The sequence below is a fragment of the Schistocerca piceifrons genome, chromosome 3 (genome assembly GCF_021461385.2).
Source record: "Schistocerca piceifrons isolate TAMUIC-IGC-003096 chromosome 3, iqSchPice1.1, whole genome shotgun sequence".
Taxonomy (NCBI): Eukaryota; Metazoa; Arthropoda; class Insecta; order Orthoptera; family Acrididae; genus Schistocerca; species Schistocerca piceifrons.
In genome coordinates this window covers 726486022-726505770 of record NC_060140.1, presented here as the reverse complement: position 1 = coordinate 726505770, position 19749 = coordinate 726486022, and the positions used below count along the sequence as shown (strand labels likewise).

At 40.5% G+C, this 19749-nt stretch overlaps 1 protein-coding gene across 2 annotated transcripts in view; it reads right to left on the bottom strand.

The window, feature by feature from the left end:
• Nucleotides 1–7934: 7934 nt before the first annotated feature.
• The window catches only part of LOC124788080 (major royal jelly protein 1-like), a 64366-nt gene continuing 52551 nt past the window's right edge, over nucleotides 7935–19749 (bottom strand). For both annotated transcript variants that reach the window (XM_047255176.1, XM_047255177.1), the window contains exons 5-6: nucleotides 15887–16204; nucleotides 7935–9724 (exon numbers count right to left, since the gene is read on the bottom strand). In XM_047255176.1, the coding sequence (XP_047111132.1) occupies nucleotides 9404–9724; nucleotides 15887–16204 (639 nt within the window). In that variant the 3' untranslated portion in view covers nucleotides 7935–9403. The remainder of the gene's footprint in view (nucleotides 9725–15886; nucleotides 16205–19749) is intronic.

Below are 19749 nucleotides of genomic sequence, written 5' to 3'. Positions count from 1 at the left end.
TGGATACGCCTAAAAGCCACATCCAGTCCTGCCGGCACACTGTTAGCTGTCGTTAATCGCAGGGCGGATTCTTACCGTGACCGGAGCACCTCCCCGTCCCGGAAGGGTCGGTTTAATGCGCACTGCTCTCTGGGTGGGTACACAAATAGTGAATGTAACTCTTCCAAACCATAAATTACAATAAATAATAATAGTGTTAGTAATTAATACTAACATAACACGTACATTATAATAATAAATAGTGGTTATTAAATAAAAATAATTATTTTTTCCATGCAGCGATGGGGTACATTAATAAGAAGAAAGGACATAAGTAATTATAAGATTTATGACACAGACAGTGTAAAGCAGGCAGTGAAGGACACCATGGATTTGGTCTTTAATGTTGTTGCAACCACTTATCGAGCTTCAAAGATTTTACTGAAGAAAATACTCAAAATAATTCTACGATTTACTGAAAAACAGACGTTATGTGGAGGGCTTAAGTCTGTTTTTTCCTCACATCGAAAAAAGGAAATTAACGACCATCTTCTGTTACTGGAGCAAGATTTTTCAGCTTGACGGTTATGGTTCTGCGATGTTCAGCGTTTGAACCGACCGAGAGGAACGATCTTCCTCTCTGTTTTAATAAGGAAACCAGAATGGCTTGAAAATAGTGGAGTGCTGGACTCCAGAAAAGGTTGGCGTCCGTTGTGGCCGCGCGGTTCTACGCGCTTCAGTCTGGAACCGCGTGACCGCTACGGTCGCAGGTTCGAATCCTGCCTCGGGCATGGATATGTGTGATGTCCTTAGGTTAGTTAGGTTTAAGTAGTTCTAAGTTCTGGGGGACTGTTGACCACAGATATTAAGTCCCATAGTGCTCAGAGCCATTTGAACCATTTTTGAACCAGAAAAGGTTTCCTTTATTGAGGATGATGTCAAGTGCCGGCAATGTGGAACATTGAGCTACTAGTGGTGAGGACTAAAATGATTGTTAGTGCGAAAACTGCGCACTTTAAATTACTTTCTCTCGGTACTAGTAGTGAATTCTTTCTTGAAAATACGATAATTTTATTAAGTACATTCATTTACAGAAAAAAACGGAACACCTTGAATGACTAGAGGTAGGACGCTCACATTCACATGACATGTATGCTACATTAGTATGTTCTGCAGAAATTATTAGCATTTGACCCATGTCGGCCCGTGGGATCAAGGAGAAATCGCGACGCAACACCATCTACCTGTAACAAATGCCTGCGGCTGTCGTAGTAGCTATTAACCGAAGGTAATGGATTAGTGTCGCTTGAGCAGACGTGCAGGATGCCTCAATGACGTATGAGTGAACAGGATCGTCAACGCATTGAGTTGGAAAGAGTGCTCGTTATTGGCTTGAGAGAGTGTGATGCACCCATCCGAAAAATTGCTGCTCGTGTAGGACGACGTGTTTCGGCAGTGCAACGGGTGGGTGGAGAATGGTTCACGCAAGGCCATAGAACACGACGAGATAGGTCAGGTCGAACCACGCAGACCACTCCCAAGAAGATAGACACCTAATGCGAATGTCGTTGCAGGAAAGATCAATGTATGGTCGTATTACAAGACTGTACCAGAAGGCTATTTCACCGGTTTTTCGAGTTGAGGTACTATGGCTAAGCAGTACTCTTAACATATGTTTAAATCTGTAGCTCTTCGTGTTTAACATATAATGGCGTTGTGTCTCCAGCCCTACAGCCCATACATCGTTCGGTTTGTGAGTTTTGTTATGTGCTCTTCAGAAGAAGTGAACAGTGTCTACTTCTTGCGTGTTGTCATAATTTTGTTGTAGGAGTAGTACAGGATCCTTTTAGTACAGGATTAAAACACTGAAGGGGATCGAGCAGTCCGCATGATCCTTTTTTATTATCATGTTATTACTACGTCACTTTCATGTCTATATATACATATGAAGATGGTACCTTCTTTCCGACATGTCCGAAAGAACAGACGCCATCGGTGACCTTGCAGCTCATTAGAAAGAAATTATAATGATATGAATACCCCTAGCTACATACAGGCATTAAAATAAGTCAACGTGCGCCGACAGGGACTCGAACCCGGGATCTCCTGCTCATAGGGTAAACGCTATATCCTTCTGAGCCACCGAGGACACAAAGGATACTTCGAGTGCAGGGACTTATCTCTGTCCCGCCTCCCGTAAGACCGACATTCGCAACTTACTGTCCCGCACTATATTCATAGTGCCCCTGCCCATTATACTCATTACTCGCGGCTTTAATGCCCATTGACTTTTATCAATGCCTGTATGCAGCTAGGGGTATTAATTTCATTGTAATTTCATTTCACGAGCTGCGTGGTCACCGATGGATTTTATATATATATATATATATAATGTGTGTGTGGTTGTGTGTGTGTGTGTGTGTGTGTGTGTAAGGCTCACCGGCCACTTGACCATCTTCTTCTTCTTCTGTGCGGATGTACAAACAGTGCCCGAACTCTTACGGGAATCGGCAGTTAAGCCGCGAGTCATGAGTATGATGGGCAGGGGCACTATGAATATAGTGCGGGACAATAAGTTGCGAATGTTGGTCTCACTGGAGGCGGGTCAGAGATAAGTCCCTGCAGTCGCAGTATCCTCTGTGTCCTCTGCGGCTGAGATGGATAGCCGGCACGGTAGCTCAGCGTGTTCGGTCAGAGGGCTAGCTGCCCTCTGTAATAAAATAAACTGAGTTGATGGATCAACAACGAACTGAAACGGGTGTCTTTCGACGTCCGCCCCGAGCAGATACAACGAATGAAAACGAACAAAAATGGAAAAAAAAGAAGATGGGTAGAGCGTCTGTCCTGTAAGCAGAAGATCCCGGGTTCGAGCCCCACTCGGGGCACACTTTTTCAACTCTCCCCGTTTAATTACATCAACGCCGTATGCAGCTAGGTGTATTCACTTCATTGTACTTTCATGTCTATCTGTATGTCAGTTCGGTAGGAAGTTTGCAGTTAATTTAGAACTAACTTCTCTATGAGTTAGAGGCATGAAACTTCAAACTTAGCCCGGAAGTGGACGACAATGCGATAGTAATTCACTTTATTGTCAGGTGTACGGAAGAGGCTACTTCGTGTACTAGTGCCATTTCTCCCTTTTCCTGTTCCACTCGCGAATGGTTCGCGGGAAGAGCAACTGTTCTAACGGTCATTTGTGAGCTCAAGTCTCTCTGATTATTACCTTCAACATCTTTTCGCAAGATGTACGTAGGAGGAAGCGATATACTGTTTGACTCATATCAAGAGAATCTGAAATAAACGTGAAATTTACCATATGTCTCTGTTACAACTTCTCGAAAAAAATTTATATCGGTTAAAAATTTCACGCATACAGGAATTAAGCCCCCCTCATGAACCATGGACCTTGCCGTTGGTGGGGAGGCTTGCGTGCCTCAGCGATACAGATAGCCGTTCCGTAGGTGCAACCACAACGGATGGGGTATCTGTTGAGAGGCCAGACAAACGTGTGGTTCCTGAAGAGGGGCAGCAGCCTTTTCAGTAGTTGCAAGGGCAACAGTCTGGATGATTGACTGATCTGGCCTTGTAACAATAACCAAAACGGCCTTGCTGTGCTGGTACTGCGAACGGCTGAAAGCAAGGGGAAACTACAGCCGTAATTTTTCCCGAGGGCATGCAGCTTTACTGTATGATTACATGATGATGGCGTCCTCTTTGGTAAAATATTCCGGAGGTAAAATAGTCCCCCATTCGGATCTCCGGGCGGGGACTACTCAAGAGGATGTCGTTATCAGGAGAAAGAAAACTGGCGTTCTACGGATCGGAGCGTGGAATGTCAGATCCCTTAATCGGGCAGGTAGGTTAGAAAATTTAAAAAGGGAAATGGATAGGTTGAAGTTAGATATAGTGGGAATTAGTGAAGTTCGGTGGCAGGAGGAACAAGACTTCTGGTCAGGTGACTACAGGGTTATAAACACAAAATCAAATAGGGGTCATGCAGGAGTAGGTTTAATAATGAATAGGAAAATAGGAATGCGGGTAAGCTACTACAAACAGCATAGTGAACGCATTATTGTGGCCAAGATAGATACGAAGCCCACGCCTACTACAGTAGTACAAGTTTATATGCCAACTAGCTCTCCAGATGACGAAGAAATTGAAGAAATGTATGATGAAATAAAAGAAATTATTCAGATTGTGAAGGGGGACGAAAATTTAATAGTCATGGGTGACTGGAATTCGAGTGTAGGAAAAGGGAGAGAAGGAAACATTGTAGGTGAATATGGATTGGGGGACAGAAATGAAAGAGGAAGCCGCCTGGTCGAATTTTGCACAGAGCACAACATAATCATAACTAACACTTGGTTTAAGAATCATGAAAGAAGGTTGTATACATGGAAGAACCCTGGAGATACTAAAAGGTATCAGACAGAGATTTAGGAACCAGGTTTTAAATTGTAAGACATTTCCAGGGGCAGATGTGGACTCTGACCACAATCTATTGGTTATGACCTGTACATTAAAACTGAAGAAACTGCAAAAAGGTGGGAATTTAAGGAGATGGGACCTGGATAAACTAAAAGAACCAGAGGTTGTACAGAGATTCAGGGAGAGCATAAGGGAGCAATTGACAGGAATGGGGGAAATAAATACAGTAGAAGAAGAATGGGTAGCTTTGAGGGATGAAGTAGTGAAGGCAGCAGAGGATCAAGTAGGTAAAAAGACGAGGGCTAGTAGAAATCCTTGGGTAACAGAAGAAATATTGAATTTAATTGATAAAAGGAGAAAATATAAAAATGCAGTAAGTGAAACAGGCAAAAAGGAATACAAACGTCTCAAAAATGAGATCGACAGGAAGTGCAAAATGGCTAAGCAGGGATGGCTAGAGGACAAATGTAAGGATGTAGAGGCCTATCTCACTAGGGGTAAGATAGATACCGCCTACAGGAAAATTAAAGAGACCTTTGGAGATAAGAGAACGACTTGTATGAATATCAAGAGCTCAGATGGAAACCCACTTCTAGGCAAAGAAGGGAAAGCAGAAAGGTGGAAGGAGTATATAGAGGGTCTATACAAGGGCGATGTACTTGAGGACAATATTATGGAAATGGAAGAGGATGTAGATGAAGATGAAATGGGAGATATGATACTGCGTGAAGAGTTTGACAGAGCACTGAAAGACCTGAGTCGAAACAAGGCCCCCGGAGTAGACAATATTCCATTGGAACTACTGACGGCCGTGGGAGAGCCAGTCCTGACAAAACTCTACCATCTGGTGAGCAAGATGTATGAAACAGGCGAAATACCCTCAGACTTCAAGAAGAATATAATAATTCCAATCCCAAAGAAAGCAGGTGTTGACAGATGTGAAAATTACCGAACTATCAGCTTAATAAGTCACAGCTGCAAAATACTAACACGAATTCTTTACAGGCGAATTCAAAAAACTAGTAGAAGCCAACCTCGGGGATGATCAGTTTGGATTCCGTAGAAACACTGGAACACGTGAGGCAATACTGACCTTACGACTTATCTTAGAAGAAAGATTAAGGAAAGGCAAACCTACGTTTCTAGCATTTGTGGACTTAGAGAAAGCTTTTGACAATGTTGACTGGAATACTCTCTTTCAAATTCTAAAGGTGGCAGGGGTAAAATACAGGGAGCGAAAGGCTATTTACAATTTGTACAGAAACCAGATGGCAGTTATAAGAGTCGAGGGACATGAAAGGGAAGCAGTGGTTGGGAAGGGAGTAAGACAGGGTTGTAGCCTCTCCCCGATGTTGTTCAATCTGTATATTGAGCAAGCAGTAAAGGAAACAAAAGAAAAATTCGGAGTAGGTATTAAAATTCATGGAGAAGAAATAAAAACTTTGAGGTTCGCCGATGACATTGTAATTCTGTCAGAGACAGCAAAGGACTTGGAAGAGCAGTTGAATGGAATGGACAGTGTCTTGAAAGGAGGATATAAGATGAACATCAACAAAAGCAAAACAAGGATAATGGAATGTAGTCTAATTAAGTCGGGTGATGCTGAGGGAATTAGATTAGGAAATGAGGCACTTAAAGTAGTAAAGGAGTTTTGCTATTTGGGGAGCAAAATAACTGATGATGGTCGAAGTAGAGAGGATATAAAATGTAGGCTGGCAATGGCAAGGAAAGCGTTTCTGAAGAAGAGAAATTTGTTAACATCCAGTATTGATTTAAGTGTCAGGAAGTCATTTCTGAAAGTATTCGTATGGAGTGTAGCCATGTATGGAAGTGAAACATGGACGATAAATAGTTTGGACAAGAAGAGAATAGAAGCTTTCGAAATGTGGTGCTACGGAAGAATGCTGAAGATTAGATGGGTAGATCACATAACTAATGAGGAAGTATTGAATAGGATTGGGGAGAAAAGAAGTTTGTGGCACAACTTGACCAGAAGAAGGGATCGGTTGGTAGGACATGTTCTGAGGCATCAAGGGATCACCAATTTAGTATTGGAGGGCAGCGTGGAGGGTAAAAATCGTAGAGGGAGACCAAGAGATGAATACACTAAGCAGATTCAGAAGGATGTAGGTTGCAGTAGGTACTGGGAGATGAAAAAGCTTGCACAGGATAGAGTAGCATGGAGAGCTGCATCAAACCAGTCTCAGGACTGAAGACCACAACAACAACAACAACAGCAACAGGAATTAAAAGCAGAAAACAATTATTCAAATAAAAATCAATTTTGATATACCATCTTTATAGATAGGACTAAGAAGTATAAAATAGATTTCGATCTTTATAAAGACAGTCCTTAAAACGTGTTGTTGTGAATTTATAATAGCTATGGGAGTAATAGTAAAATTTACAACGAATTAAGAGGCGCGCATACAGTAGACAGCGCTATTGAGGTGAACTATTAGTACATGTTCACGCCGTTTCTTGTTTTAAATCTTAAAAGTACATTCACAGCTACTAAAAATTCGTTGTCAAAAATTTTAACGACTATCTATATGGGTTAGGAATCTTTATGGATCTAGGAGAATCATTTTAAAAGTGTGATATATCAGAAGTAGATTTTTATGTAAGTAATTTTACGTAAATACTGTAAACACGTCAACCGGCGGAAGTGGCCCAGCGGTTCTAGGCGCTACAGTCTGGAACCACGCGATCGCTACGGTTGCAGGTCCGAATCCTGCCTCGGGCATGGATGTGTGTGATGTCCTTAGCTTAGTTAGGTTTAAGTGGTTCTAAGTTCTAGGGGACTGATGACCTTAGAAGTTAAGTCCCATAGTGCTCAGAGCCATTTGAACCATTTTTGTAAACACGTCAATCTTGAGTGGGCTTAGAAATTTTCAAAATTCGAATTAAGACAGTTGGAGACTTGAAGGAATGCCTCAGTTGCTGGATACACGAAGACATACAACGCGAGAAACCTCTCTACGTAGTAACACTAATCTGCGGAAACATGTTATCATACTTACAACCATCTTGTCAGGTAACCTCACGTTGCATAAAGTTGCAAAGTTTGGAATTTATAAATGTATTTTTTTTTCGTTTTTATCTCTTCAGCGATAACAAATAATACTGAAAGTGATTTTTATACACCGGTACGTCGGGTAAACTCAAATCCTTACAAATTACATGAATATGAATGGTAAAAATCATACGAATCCATAAAAAATTGTCCTCAAGGTAAGTTCAAAGGGCTATGTAGTACCTGAAAGGATGTTTCATTTTCTGAAATTATGTTAATCAAGGAAATCCAAAGAAAATTAACGAAAGATGACAAAATATGTTTCGTGAAAAAATACTTTCAACGACAGGTGGTACTTGCTTAACAAGCAAGTGATTATGTCCTCAAAAAATTGGATAAAATGTATCCTGTTCGCTTTCTGTTCAGGTCGCAGCGTTTGCCGCAAGAGTATCAGTGAAAGGTGTGAACCGGTAGGGCGACAGAGACAGAGCTACAATAATTTTGAACCAAAAAAGGCAGACTTTATTTATTTAACCAAATTTACAATATAGATCCAGTTATAAAATTTTCAAAAGCAACCAGAAATTCATACTGATCGCCAGAAATTTATATTTAAGTAAATAAATACATACATTTTGAAAACTTTTTAATTTGAGAAATATTCTTTTGTTAATTTCTCCTTGAAATAAGATACGGTAATTATCTCTAAAAAAAGCTGCCGACCCTAGTCTTGTTTCATGGATGACCGAAAACGCTGAACAAGTGTGTAACTAAAAATACTCCCGTCCAGAGCTTGAGTGAAGGCATGCATGTAGCTGAGGTAACCGTAAGAGACTTGTGTCAGTCGGTTGTCCCACGTGAAACTTATCAAACCAGGAGAGAGAGTGGAAATACATTCATGCAGCTTATGTGACTGCGGAGACAAGTTTCGAGAAAGAAAACTAATAAACGAAAAACAATTGATGGTCAATTTTTGATTGTTAAAAGCAGTCGTTTGTCCATCACTAGTCGCAGTGACGTTCTCGTAATCCAGGTACCATACCTATGCGTTCCTCCGATCTCCGAACTTTCTCACCTAGCCAATTATTAGGGGATGCACGCTTTAAGGAAACTGCAAACCACGATGAAAATCGACATTATGCACGTCCACCTATCATTATCGTGTGTAAAAGGCGATGAGCGACAGAAAAAAATCTCAGAATGGCTGGAAAAGGAAACTTTGGGCCTTTATAGTGGAAGACTGCCCAGTTTGTGTTAGCTACCGAGACACACCACATTAACAAACCAAGTCAGTCATGTTGTTATCGTTCTCCTCAAGGCTTGAAAGCGCGTTTGGAGAAAAAAATTAATAACGTTCCCTAAAACATATTTTAGTTCTTCGTACATGGTTCTCTCTCTTTTTGTCTGGCCAATAAGAGCTCTATCATCTGAAGAAAACTATGAGTTACGCCTCCTGGTTAAACCAAATGTTACATGAGTTACTCACTTAGGGCAAGAACTATATCAGGCCCTTGAACGTAGTCCGATGCAGAAGGTGACTTATGAAGCTTTAAATTAATGGAATAATCTGCTCTAACTTTGTACTCTCTGGTTCTTAAATACTAACTAATGTGACGAGATTTCGCTGAACCATGTGTTCGATGAAAATTTAATTTTTCTCATTGGTGCTATGGCACCAAGAAACTACATCGTTAGGTCGCAGAAGATATCTGTTTGCGATTATTTGTATTATGAAATTTGTATACAGACGAGATACCAAAAGACATCTTCTATTCGCGTGTAAGAGTCCGTAAATTGGGCGAAGGAAAGATTTAAGTGTTAGATTTTCAATGAGTGAGTTGCGAATGCAAATGATACAGATATAAATTTAATGCAGCTGTATCTGTGTTACATTTTGCAATTGATACATAAGTTTGCGAATACAGGAAATATTTGTCTTTTAGTTCCCTCCGGAAACGTAAGTTGACTGGATTTGATGATCTAACATTGTAAACCGTCCATGGGAATGTACAAAAGGTAATAGTTATCTTCAGAATAGTCGGTAGCATTGGACAAGTACTTTGTAAACCGATTGCTTTGTATATATATTCGTTGAGAGCCACGATCGATCTTCAAGCTGCTTATATACTGTAAACGTTCGTCGTCTTGAGCGATTATACGGAAGTTCTTTGGGTCGTGCTCCTTGCTTGTGTTCCAGCAGTAGACAGCCAGGTCGTCTTCTATGGAGAAGAACACCAGCTGGCCAGTTGGGTCCACAGCCACCGGGCCATTGGGACCCAAAAGTCGTCCAGGTAATGCCAACTGAAACAGGCCGACCAAAAGTCACCTTAGAGCTATCAGACTAAGCGAAACTAATATAAACAGCAGAAGTCGATAATGACCACAGCAAGCTGAAAACGGGTACTGAAATAGTGTAATTTTCCGGTTAAGGTTGACATCACAAATGAGATTCCATTACTAATCCCGTTACTGATGAATCTACGGAAGGAGGTGAATGGATACGAACAGATTTAGGGTTTACAATCCACAGGTTCGGCTGTTTCATTAATGAAGGTATAGAACAGCCGTATGTGCCAGGGTTCATTGTTAGCGATCTTACTGAGAGCAACACTGAAAGCAATAATCGTTTTTGCCACCTCGAAACTTTTTGATACGGTGCACCGCACTGTAACGAATGAGCATCGAACAAAGAGGCGTGTGTATCGCATGCCAAGAAAATAGTATTTAATTTGGTATCTTGTGGCTAGTCTATATGCGACAGAGCTACTGTCATCGTCAGAAGAATGTCTTTTTCGTCTGGGACAGGACCCTGTCTTTGATATATCGCAAGCCAAACGACATATTTATTAACGCATTTTACACAACAGCCATGTGACAATAGTTGCAAGAGTAGCTTTCTGTGTAAGAGTCTGACAGTGCGCCGGGTCACTAAGCAATTCATTTATATTGAATTTTTATGGTTAGGCGTACTCTGCTCTAAGTAAGCTTCGAACTAAGTTGCGGTTACGAACAGAGCAATTTGTTCAGAAACGTTACAACATTTATTCACCTTCGTGTAGAAATAATATTCAGTCAATCAGTTGCAAATTGGAAGGTTTATTGAAATCAATTGACATGGTTTCAATGTTTATAAAAACGTTTTCTTCAGAATGATGTTAGGGGCAACCTAATCAGGTCGGCACGTTACAAACAGCCGAAAGGCGTCAGTAAAATATAAATTCTCCCCTCGATAGTATTAAGACAATACCCAATACGGTGATCACCATTGAATAGAGCCTCATCATTGCACAGCTCAGACACCAGCGTCGCGAACGTAACGTTTGGGCTGAGAAAAGCTTCAACCGAGAAAGAGCACTTGTAGTTTGTGCGGAGATGGTGCGCGTTAGTGACTGAGTGTTTTTACTCTAAACTTGCTTAAAACGATGAAATTAAAATTATGATTGTAAAAACCAACTCATATTTAGCTATGTACATATGTAAATGTAATAATAAGGCAATAACTAATGGGTTGCTATCAAGGAAGGCTTATTGCAGTAAAACCAAATTACGTAAACAGTAAACAAGTTCTAGTAATTACGTGTATAACTAAAAATACAACCAATCTGAGAAATGGTGAACATCAAAACCTCAAAAAATACATTATCATAAACAAAGAAGAGACAGAGTATTACCACTTTTAACAAACAAGGAAAATGACATATCCAATAGTCACATGGAAGATCGAGTACTTCTGTTACGTTAACGAAAGAAGGCGTCTGAAATTATTTAGAAAATTTCCGTTTTTGAGTTGCGCCTGTACATTTACGGTGGCTCCATCTTTGTGAGCAAAATGTTTAGAAATTTGTAAGTCTTCTAAATTTGTAAGTCTTCTAACCCCCCATGAACCATGGACCTTGGCGTTGGTGGGGAGGCTTGCGTGGCTCAGCGATACAGATAGCCGTACCGTAGGTGTAACCACAACGGACGGGTATCTGTTGAGAGGCCAGACAAACGTGTGGTTCCTGAAGAGGGGCAGCAGCCTTTTCAGTAGTTGCAAGGGCAACAGTCTGGATGATTGACTGATCTGGCCTTGTAACAATAACCAAAACGGCCTTGCTGTGCTGGTACTGCGAACGGCTGAAAGCAAGGGGAAACTACAGCCGTAATTTTTCCCGAGGGCATGCAGCTTTACTGTATGATTACATGATGATGGCGTCCTCTTGGGTAAAATATTCTGGAGGTAAAATAGTCCCCCATTCGGATCTCCAGGCGGGGACTACTCAAGAGGATGTCGTTATCAGGAGAAAGAAAACTGGCGTTCTACGGATCGGAGCGTGGAATGTCAGATCCCTTAATCGGGCAGGTAGGTTAGAAAATTTAAAAAGGGAAATGGATAGGTTGAAGTTAGATATAGTGGGAATTAGTGAAGTTCGGTGGCAGGAGGAACAAGACTTCTGGTCAGGTGACTACAGGGTTATAAACACAAAATCAAATAGGGGTAACGCAGGAGTAGGTTTAATAATGAATAGGAAAATAGGAATGCGGGTAAGCTACTACAAATAGCATAGTGAACGCATTATTGTGGCCAAGATAGATACGAAGCCCACACCTACTACAGTAGTACAAGTTTATATGCCAACTAGCTCTGCAGATGACGAAGAAATTGAAGAAATGTATGATGAAATAAAAGAAATTATTCAGATTGTGAAGGGAGACGAAAATTTAATAGTCATGGGTGACTGGAATTCGAGTGTAGGAAAAGGGAGAGAAGGAAACATAGTAGGTGAATATGGATTGGGGGACAGAAATGAAAGAGGAAGCCGCCTGGTCGAATTTTGCACAGAGCACAACATAATCATAACTAACACTTGGTTTAAGAATCATGAAAGAAGGTTGTATACATGGAAGAACCCTGGAGATACTAAAAGGTATCAGATAGATTACATAATGGTAAGACAGAGATTTAGGAACCAGGTTTTAAATTGTAAGACATTTCCAGGGGCAGATGTGGACTCTGACCACAATCTATTGGTTATGACCTGTACATTAAAACTGAAGAAACTGCAAAAAGGTGGGAATTTAAGGAGATGGGACCTGGATAAACTAAAAGAACCAGAGGTTGTACAGAGATTCAGGGAGAGCATAAGGGAGCAATTGACAGGAATGGGGGAAATAAATACAGTAGAAGAAGAATGGGTAGCTTTGAGGGATGAAGTAGTGAAGGCAGCAGAGGATCAAGTAGGTAAAAAGACGAGGGCTAGTAGAAATCCTTGGGTAACAGAAGAAATATTGAATTTAATTGATAAAAGGAGAAAATATAAAAATGCAGTAAGTGAAACAGGCAAAAAGGAATACAAACGTCTCAAAAATGAGATCGACAGGAAGTGCAAAATGGCTAAGCAGGGATGGCTAGAGGACAAATGTAAGGATGTAGAGGCCTATCTCACTAGGGGTAAGATAGATACCGCCTACAGGAAAATTAAAGAGACCTTTGGAGATAAGAGAACGACTTGTATGAATATCAAGAGCTCAGATGGAAACCCACTTCTAGGCAAAGAAGGGAAAGCAGAAAGGTGGAAGGAGTATATAGAGGGTCTATACAAGGGCGATGTACTTGAGGACAATATTATGGAAATGGAAGAGGATGTAGATGAAGATGAAATGGGAGATATGATACTGCGTGAAGAGTTTGACAGAGCACTGAAAGACCTGAGTTGAAACAAGGCCCCCGGAGTAGACAATATTCCATTGGAACTACTGACGGCCGTGGGAGAGCCAGTCCTGACAAAACTCTACCATCTGGTGAGCAAGATGTATGAAACAGGCGAAATACCCTCAGACTTCAAGAAGAATATAATAATTCCAATCCCAAAGAAAGCAGGTGTTGACAGATGTGAAAATTACCGAACTATCAGCTTAATAAGTCACAGCTGCAAAATACTAACACGAATTCTTTACAGACGAATTCAAAAAACTAGTAGAAGCCAACCTCGGGGATGATCAGTTTGGATTCCGTAGAAACACTGGAACACGTGAGGCAATACTGACCTTACGACTTATCTTAGAAGAAAGATTAAGGAAAGGCAAACCTACGTTTCTAGCATTTGTGGACTTAGAGAAAGCTTTTGACAATGTTGACTGGAATACTCTCTTTCAAATTCTAAAGGTGGCAGGGGTAAAATACAGGGAGCGAAAGGCTATTTACAATTTGTACAGAAACCAGATGGCAGTTATAAGAGTCGAGGGACATGAAAGGGAAGCAGTGGTTGGGAAGGGAGTAAGACAGGGTTGTAGCCTCTCCCCGATGTTGTTCAATCTGTATATTGAGCAAGCAGTAAAGGAAACAAAAGAAAAATTCGGAGTAGGTATTAAAATTCATGGAGAAGAAATAAAAACTTTGAGGTTCGCCGATGACATTGTAATTCTGTCAGAGACAGCAAAGGACTTGGAAGAGCAGTTGAATGGAATGGACAGTGTCTTGAAAGGAGGATATAAGATGAACATCAACAAAAGCAAAACAAGGATAATGGAATGTAGTCTAATTAAGTCGGGTGATGCTGAGGGAATTAGATTAGGAAATGAGGCACTTAAAGTAGTAAAGGAGTTTTGCTATTTGGGGAGCAAAATAACTGATGATGGTCGAAGTAGAGAGGATATAAAATGTAGGCTGGCAATGGCAAGGAAAGCGTTTCTGAAGAAGAGAAATTTGTTAACATCCAGTATTGATTTAAGTGTCAGGAAGTCATTTCTGAAAGTATTCGTATGGAGTGTAGCCATGTATGGAAGTGAAACATGGACGATAAATAGTTTGGACAAGAAGAGAATAGAAGCTTTCGAAATGTGGTGCTACGGAAGAATGCTGAAGATTAGATGGGTAGATCACATAACTAATGAGGAAGTATTGAATAGGATTGGGGAGAAAAGAAGTTTGTGGCACAACTTGACCAGAAGAAGGGATCGGTTGGTAGGACATGTTCTGAGGCATCAAGGGATCACCAATTTAGTATTGGAGGGCAGCGTGGAGGGTAAAAATCGTAGAGGGAGACCAAGAGATGAATACACTAAGCAGATTCAGAAGGATGTAGGTTGCAGTAGGTACTGGGAGATGAAAAAGCTTGCACAGGATAGAGTAGCATGGAGAGCTGCATCAAACCAGTCTCAGGACTGAAGACCACAAAAACAAGAACAAGTCTTCTAAGAGGTCAAGCTTGTAACATTTACTTTCTTCAGGGAAACATTAATCTCCGTGGTGCGTGATGTAGAAGAAGCAGACGTTCTGCAAATGTGGAATTGTACTAATTTTCCCCAACTTTACTAGGGAGATGCTTTTATATCTTACTTTGAAAGGTCTGCCGGTCTATCTTGTGTAATAGCTAAAAGCGTCCTAGACATGAATATTGTTGCTAATAGATTCATTTAAACTTTAGAAATACATTAATTAATTTGTAAACGATGGGGTAATGTTTCGGAAATAAACGTACTACTTGTTCTCTGTATTTTCTTATATAAAATGGCTGATAAATTTGAAGGAATCGGAATATTTGGATTCACTAACACCGTTAAAGACGATGTGAAGTAGAAGTTGAAAGCGGTAATCATTAGCATGTTGTGTGAAAATACAGTGTCTTCGAAATAAATTGTTAATAGAAAGAAATTCAGAGGTAGTGGTAAGTGCTGGAGCAACCTGTTTGTTATTGTTACCGTACGTGACACTGTACAATTTTGTAATTTTATATTAGCTGTGCAAATGGGATTGTATTATACTATTTTCCAAGTAACATAAGCGTCTTAATGGGAAAAAAACTGCGCAAATGACATCATCCTTTGGAGAACATTCGTAGCATTGTGATCATGAAATTTTTGCTATCCACTGTGTTGCATTCCTACGACAAAAATTAAATTACGAGAGATAAAACGCATCTGTCTTGTGATAGCCGTTCTGTGACGTTAAGTCATTTCCATATCTTACTATGAGCTCTAGATATCGTTGTAACATACTATGCAATGAAGTTAACATTAAAAGACGAAGTGCCAAAACTTTTATAAGTATGTCGATGACCTTTTCTAGAATAGGTGTAATGTGATTTACTGCCTGTAATGCAAAGCATATTACCAGCTGAGGAAATAATTACCTGCTTAATTCCATAAACTACAGTTGGAGTACTTTTTTTATCGTCAGTAGTGTCACTTTATCCACTGTTTCGGTATAGTACATGACGTATAAAACCTCGTTGTAGATTTAAAGTGTATGCCAGACCGTGACCAACTTGGAGATGAGGTTTCTCTTCTGATACACATATCCAATAATAACTCAGCGATTAGGATCTTTGCCCATGGAAGAAAAGGGTCCTGGCTCAATTCGCGTCTAGTACGAAGTTCAAATATGTTAGGAAGCTTCATAACGTATCGCTACACGCAGTAGAATGGAAAACATACGCTGGGTAGTAAGTGAGTCACGTCAAGGCAGTTTTAGTGTTACGTTACCTGTGCTTTGGTGTCCAAGACGTCCCCGTCGCTCGAGTTGTGGATGAGCTCCTTGTCCAATACGTCCTGAATGTCGCTAGCGAAGGCCTGCAGGTAGAGTTTCCCATCGCAGTTGTTATCTGCTGACATGCCGCACAGTCCATACGGGAGGAAAACAGACGGTCCACCCGCCTTAGTGAAGAGGAATCCGGGCTTGGGGTAGAAGTACTGACTCTGGAGGTGTTTGGAGTCTCCGTTGACGAGGTCGGTAACTGTCAGCCGGAAGCCCAGCGAGTCGGCGCTGTAGGCCACCAGACTGCCGGCTGGACACTCCTCCACCTGAAGCGGAAATCTCCGTGTTTTTACACAGGATTTTGCTAGGCCTTCATTTAAGCGCAGTGCATATTTTACTGAATAGAGTTACTACTTAGTTATCCTCTTGTCTATTTCTTGAAAATAAACATATTTCCAAAATAATTGAAAATTTTAAAGTTTAGTTTAATTTTTATTCGAAAATTTTTGATTTGGAACATGAAAGACAGGCATGCTGTAGTAAAAATAAAGAAAACAAACGCTTCAGTACTTCGTAAATCTTACATAAAACACACTTCTGTTGTTCATAAACCAGTTTCGCATTTATCAATAATAATGAGAAACTTTTGGCTTTGATCATGATGAAGAACGTTCTGTTGAGTACAAAAGCAGCTGCTTTGGTTAGATAACATCACGTAAGTTGCGCAATCAACAAAATTTTTATTACTTATAAAAAGGAATTTATATTTGTAAGGACATAAAATACACAATGGAATAACACCGTATGATGTACACTTCTAATTACGTGCAAGACATACAAACATCTAAACAATAAGACACGTAAGTCCTCGGCTCCCCGTTTCTGTCCTACACATTCATTTATCTTTCTTTCCCCATCACAGCTACCAATACCGGAAGTACTACTACTTACTACGTCATTTACGTAATGTAGAGCGCAACTCTGTCGCCTAAGGAAACGCGCTTACACATTACGCACTGCACTCTACCGGAAAAGATGTTCATTATTTTGTCACTCTCGAGGAGACGGCGAATTACACGGGGCACATTACGTACTACGGGACGCAAAATTCCTGCTCCTAGGAAAACCCTGCTTAACAGCAGCCATTTGCCTACAGCAACGCTTCACTGCATTTCCGTCGGTCCGTTTATCGAAGTCCACCTTCCATCCATCGCCATATGAAGACTTGACCTTGTAATAAGGGATTCTGCTACCTATGAGCGACTCATCCCCATCCAGCATTCTCCACCTGAGCTCACCTGCATCCTCTATACGTTCTGTAAGACACTTCTTCTTCCTCTGCACGCCATGGATTAGGTTATGTTACCTCTTCCGCCTTCAAAGATATCTGACCTTCGTTTCCTTGGTCTTCCTGGATATCTTCTCCCCGTAGGCCTATAGGACAACACTCTTCTTGGGATCCTCTCCTTCGGTGTTCTGTCAACATGATGACTGGAATGATTTCTATAATCTTGTTTTTATCAGCTTTTGTCAACGTCCATGTATTATATCCATAGACATAACCAGGCATAGACATTATTTCATGAACTTTTTTCATGGTTTTTGTTCCAAGACTTTTATTTATTGTACCGCATGCTTACTGCAACATGAGTTCATTGTTTATAAAATAGTTTTTATATTTTTAACTGACGTATGTTCCCAAGGAATTATAGCCCGCAGTTTGTTCTAATATACTACCACTGACTGCAATTCTGGTTCTCACTGTATATTAACCTGTGAATGCCACTGTTTTTGCTTTATTTATGGAGATTTTACATTGTAATTTTCATATGACTTCCGTAGCACACACACTGCACTGCTCTTCGCAGCTCGTCTTCAATTTCAATAATCCGATCATCCGCAAATGACGTCGTCTTATGTGTAAAATCTTGTGGAATACATATTCCTCCGTTAATTTTATTCATCCATTCTCTAATCAAAACATCTATATGAATTGCAAGAAAAATAGAAGACAAGCTGCAAACCATGCCTTACATCTTCGTTTACATGTATCTTTTTCACTGCTGTGTCTGCCCATGAATAGAAGTTGTGCTCTCAAACTTATGTTGAAACTTTGAGTCGATCTGTGAAGCGTTCGTGGATAGCTCAGCTCGAAGCGTTTTGTTAATGTAAAGCTCTGAGCTCGACTCGTGAACCCGGCACACAGATTTACCAAAAAGATTCATCGCAAAATACATTCTAAATCACTGAAAATTGTCATCTCACAAGGAACCTCTTAAGTGCGAGGTCGCAAAAGACCAAAGAAGTTTACAGCATTCAACGCCCAATATATTATCGTTATACAACCACAAAATTAGCTGCTAATGGCAACAGGGGGCGGGACTGGAGTTATCCTATGGTGGGCATAGCATGAGGCTAAAGAGCGTAGTTGAACTGCTTAGTCGACGAGTAACTCTCAACAGTGTTACAGTGCTAGTGGTGTTGATACAAAGCAGAGCAATAGCAACGATAAACAAAGTCGACATTATTTTCTATATACAACGAGAGTCGCAGAAGTTGACATTTCGTGAGAAAGGAACCCAAGGAATTTAGCGGAGTGAGAAACAAGTCGCAGATGAAGTATTAGCGTTTCTGCAAGATGAGTTAGTGGAATGTGTGGTGTCGTACACGCTCGACTGTGCAGACAATATACATGAGGAGTACAACGATAACGGTACGTGCTTAACAAGCGAAAGTGATACTGAAACAGGTGTCGAGCCATATAGTTCATCATCCTTGTCGGATAGGGAGCCACAAATACCGTCTTCAGAGAAACGTAGTACAGAACAACTGTTGTCCAAGGATGTGTGCTAAACATAATCATATATATAGATCACCCACAATATAGAAAAAAATCAGTTTTGAACAGATTTCAAAATAATTCCGCAGCAATACGACCGTGCAGTGCATAAGAAAAGCTAAGGATAATCAAGGGAGGACAAGGCACAATTGCTGCAAAAAACTGGTGGTAGAGTGATTCGAGGATGCTCGATACAATCTTCAGGATGTGCATGATAATGATGTTATGCACATCAAATATCACGTGACATAGATTACAGTGATTTCAGTGGAAACAGTCTGCTAGTTGTATAATTTCAAACAGTGCTACAGAATTGGCAAACGTAACATAACGAAATTTCTTACAAAGCGTTGACTTGACGATGCACAGCAAACTGCGGAATCGGCCCAAAAAATTGTAGATAAGATAAACTTATCCCATCGTTTAGTAAGGACTTAGTTTCCAACTCCAATTAAGATTTGAAGAGGAAATGCATATGAAAGAGACAATGGAAATTAGAGGTACCATGAGAGTTGTATCAAGATCAACTACTAACATCAATACCTTAACGCATTCGTATACAATTATGAAGAGTGTTAATCAGGACGGTAAACTGGCTGGAAAGTTATTTATTGTGCTTCAAGAAGTTGAGGTGATTTGTTCCCTACGATTCTTTCTCTTGTGCATGATCTTGCGAGGGCTGTAGTGAATTTTGAAATAACTGCAAGCGAGCCTGGAAAAACGGGAGTAAGAGAATTGCAATTAATGCATGCCCATAGATTTTGGCCAATACCTGGTCAAAATAACTTGCCTTTCTTTGATTCGTAACCTACGTGAAAAAATCATACTGCTTTATATCAAATTATCCTTAAACATATTATCGCACTATTTGCAGCTACACCTTGAAGGATAGCCAGTTTCACAATAAGCACCACAATAGGATGTTTCGCCATCAGATTTCACCAGTCCTTATCACCCCTTACATCCATATACACTCCTGGAAATGGAAAAAAGAACACATTGACACCGGTGTGTCAGACCCACCATACTTGC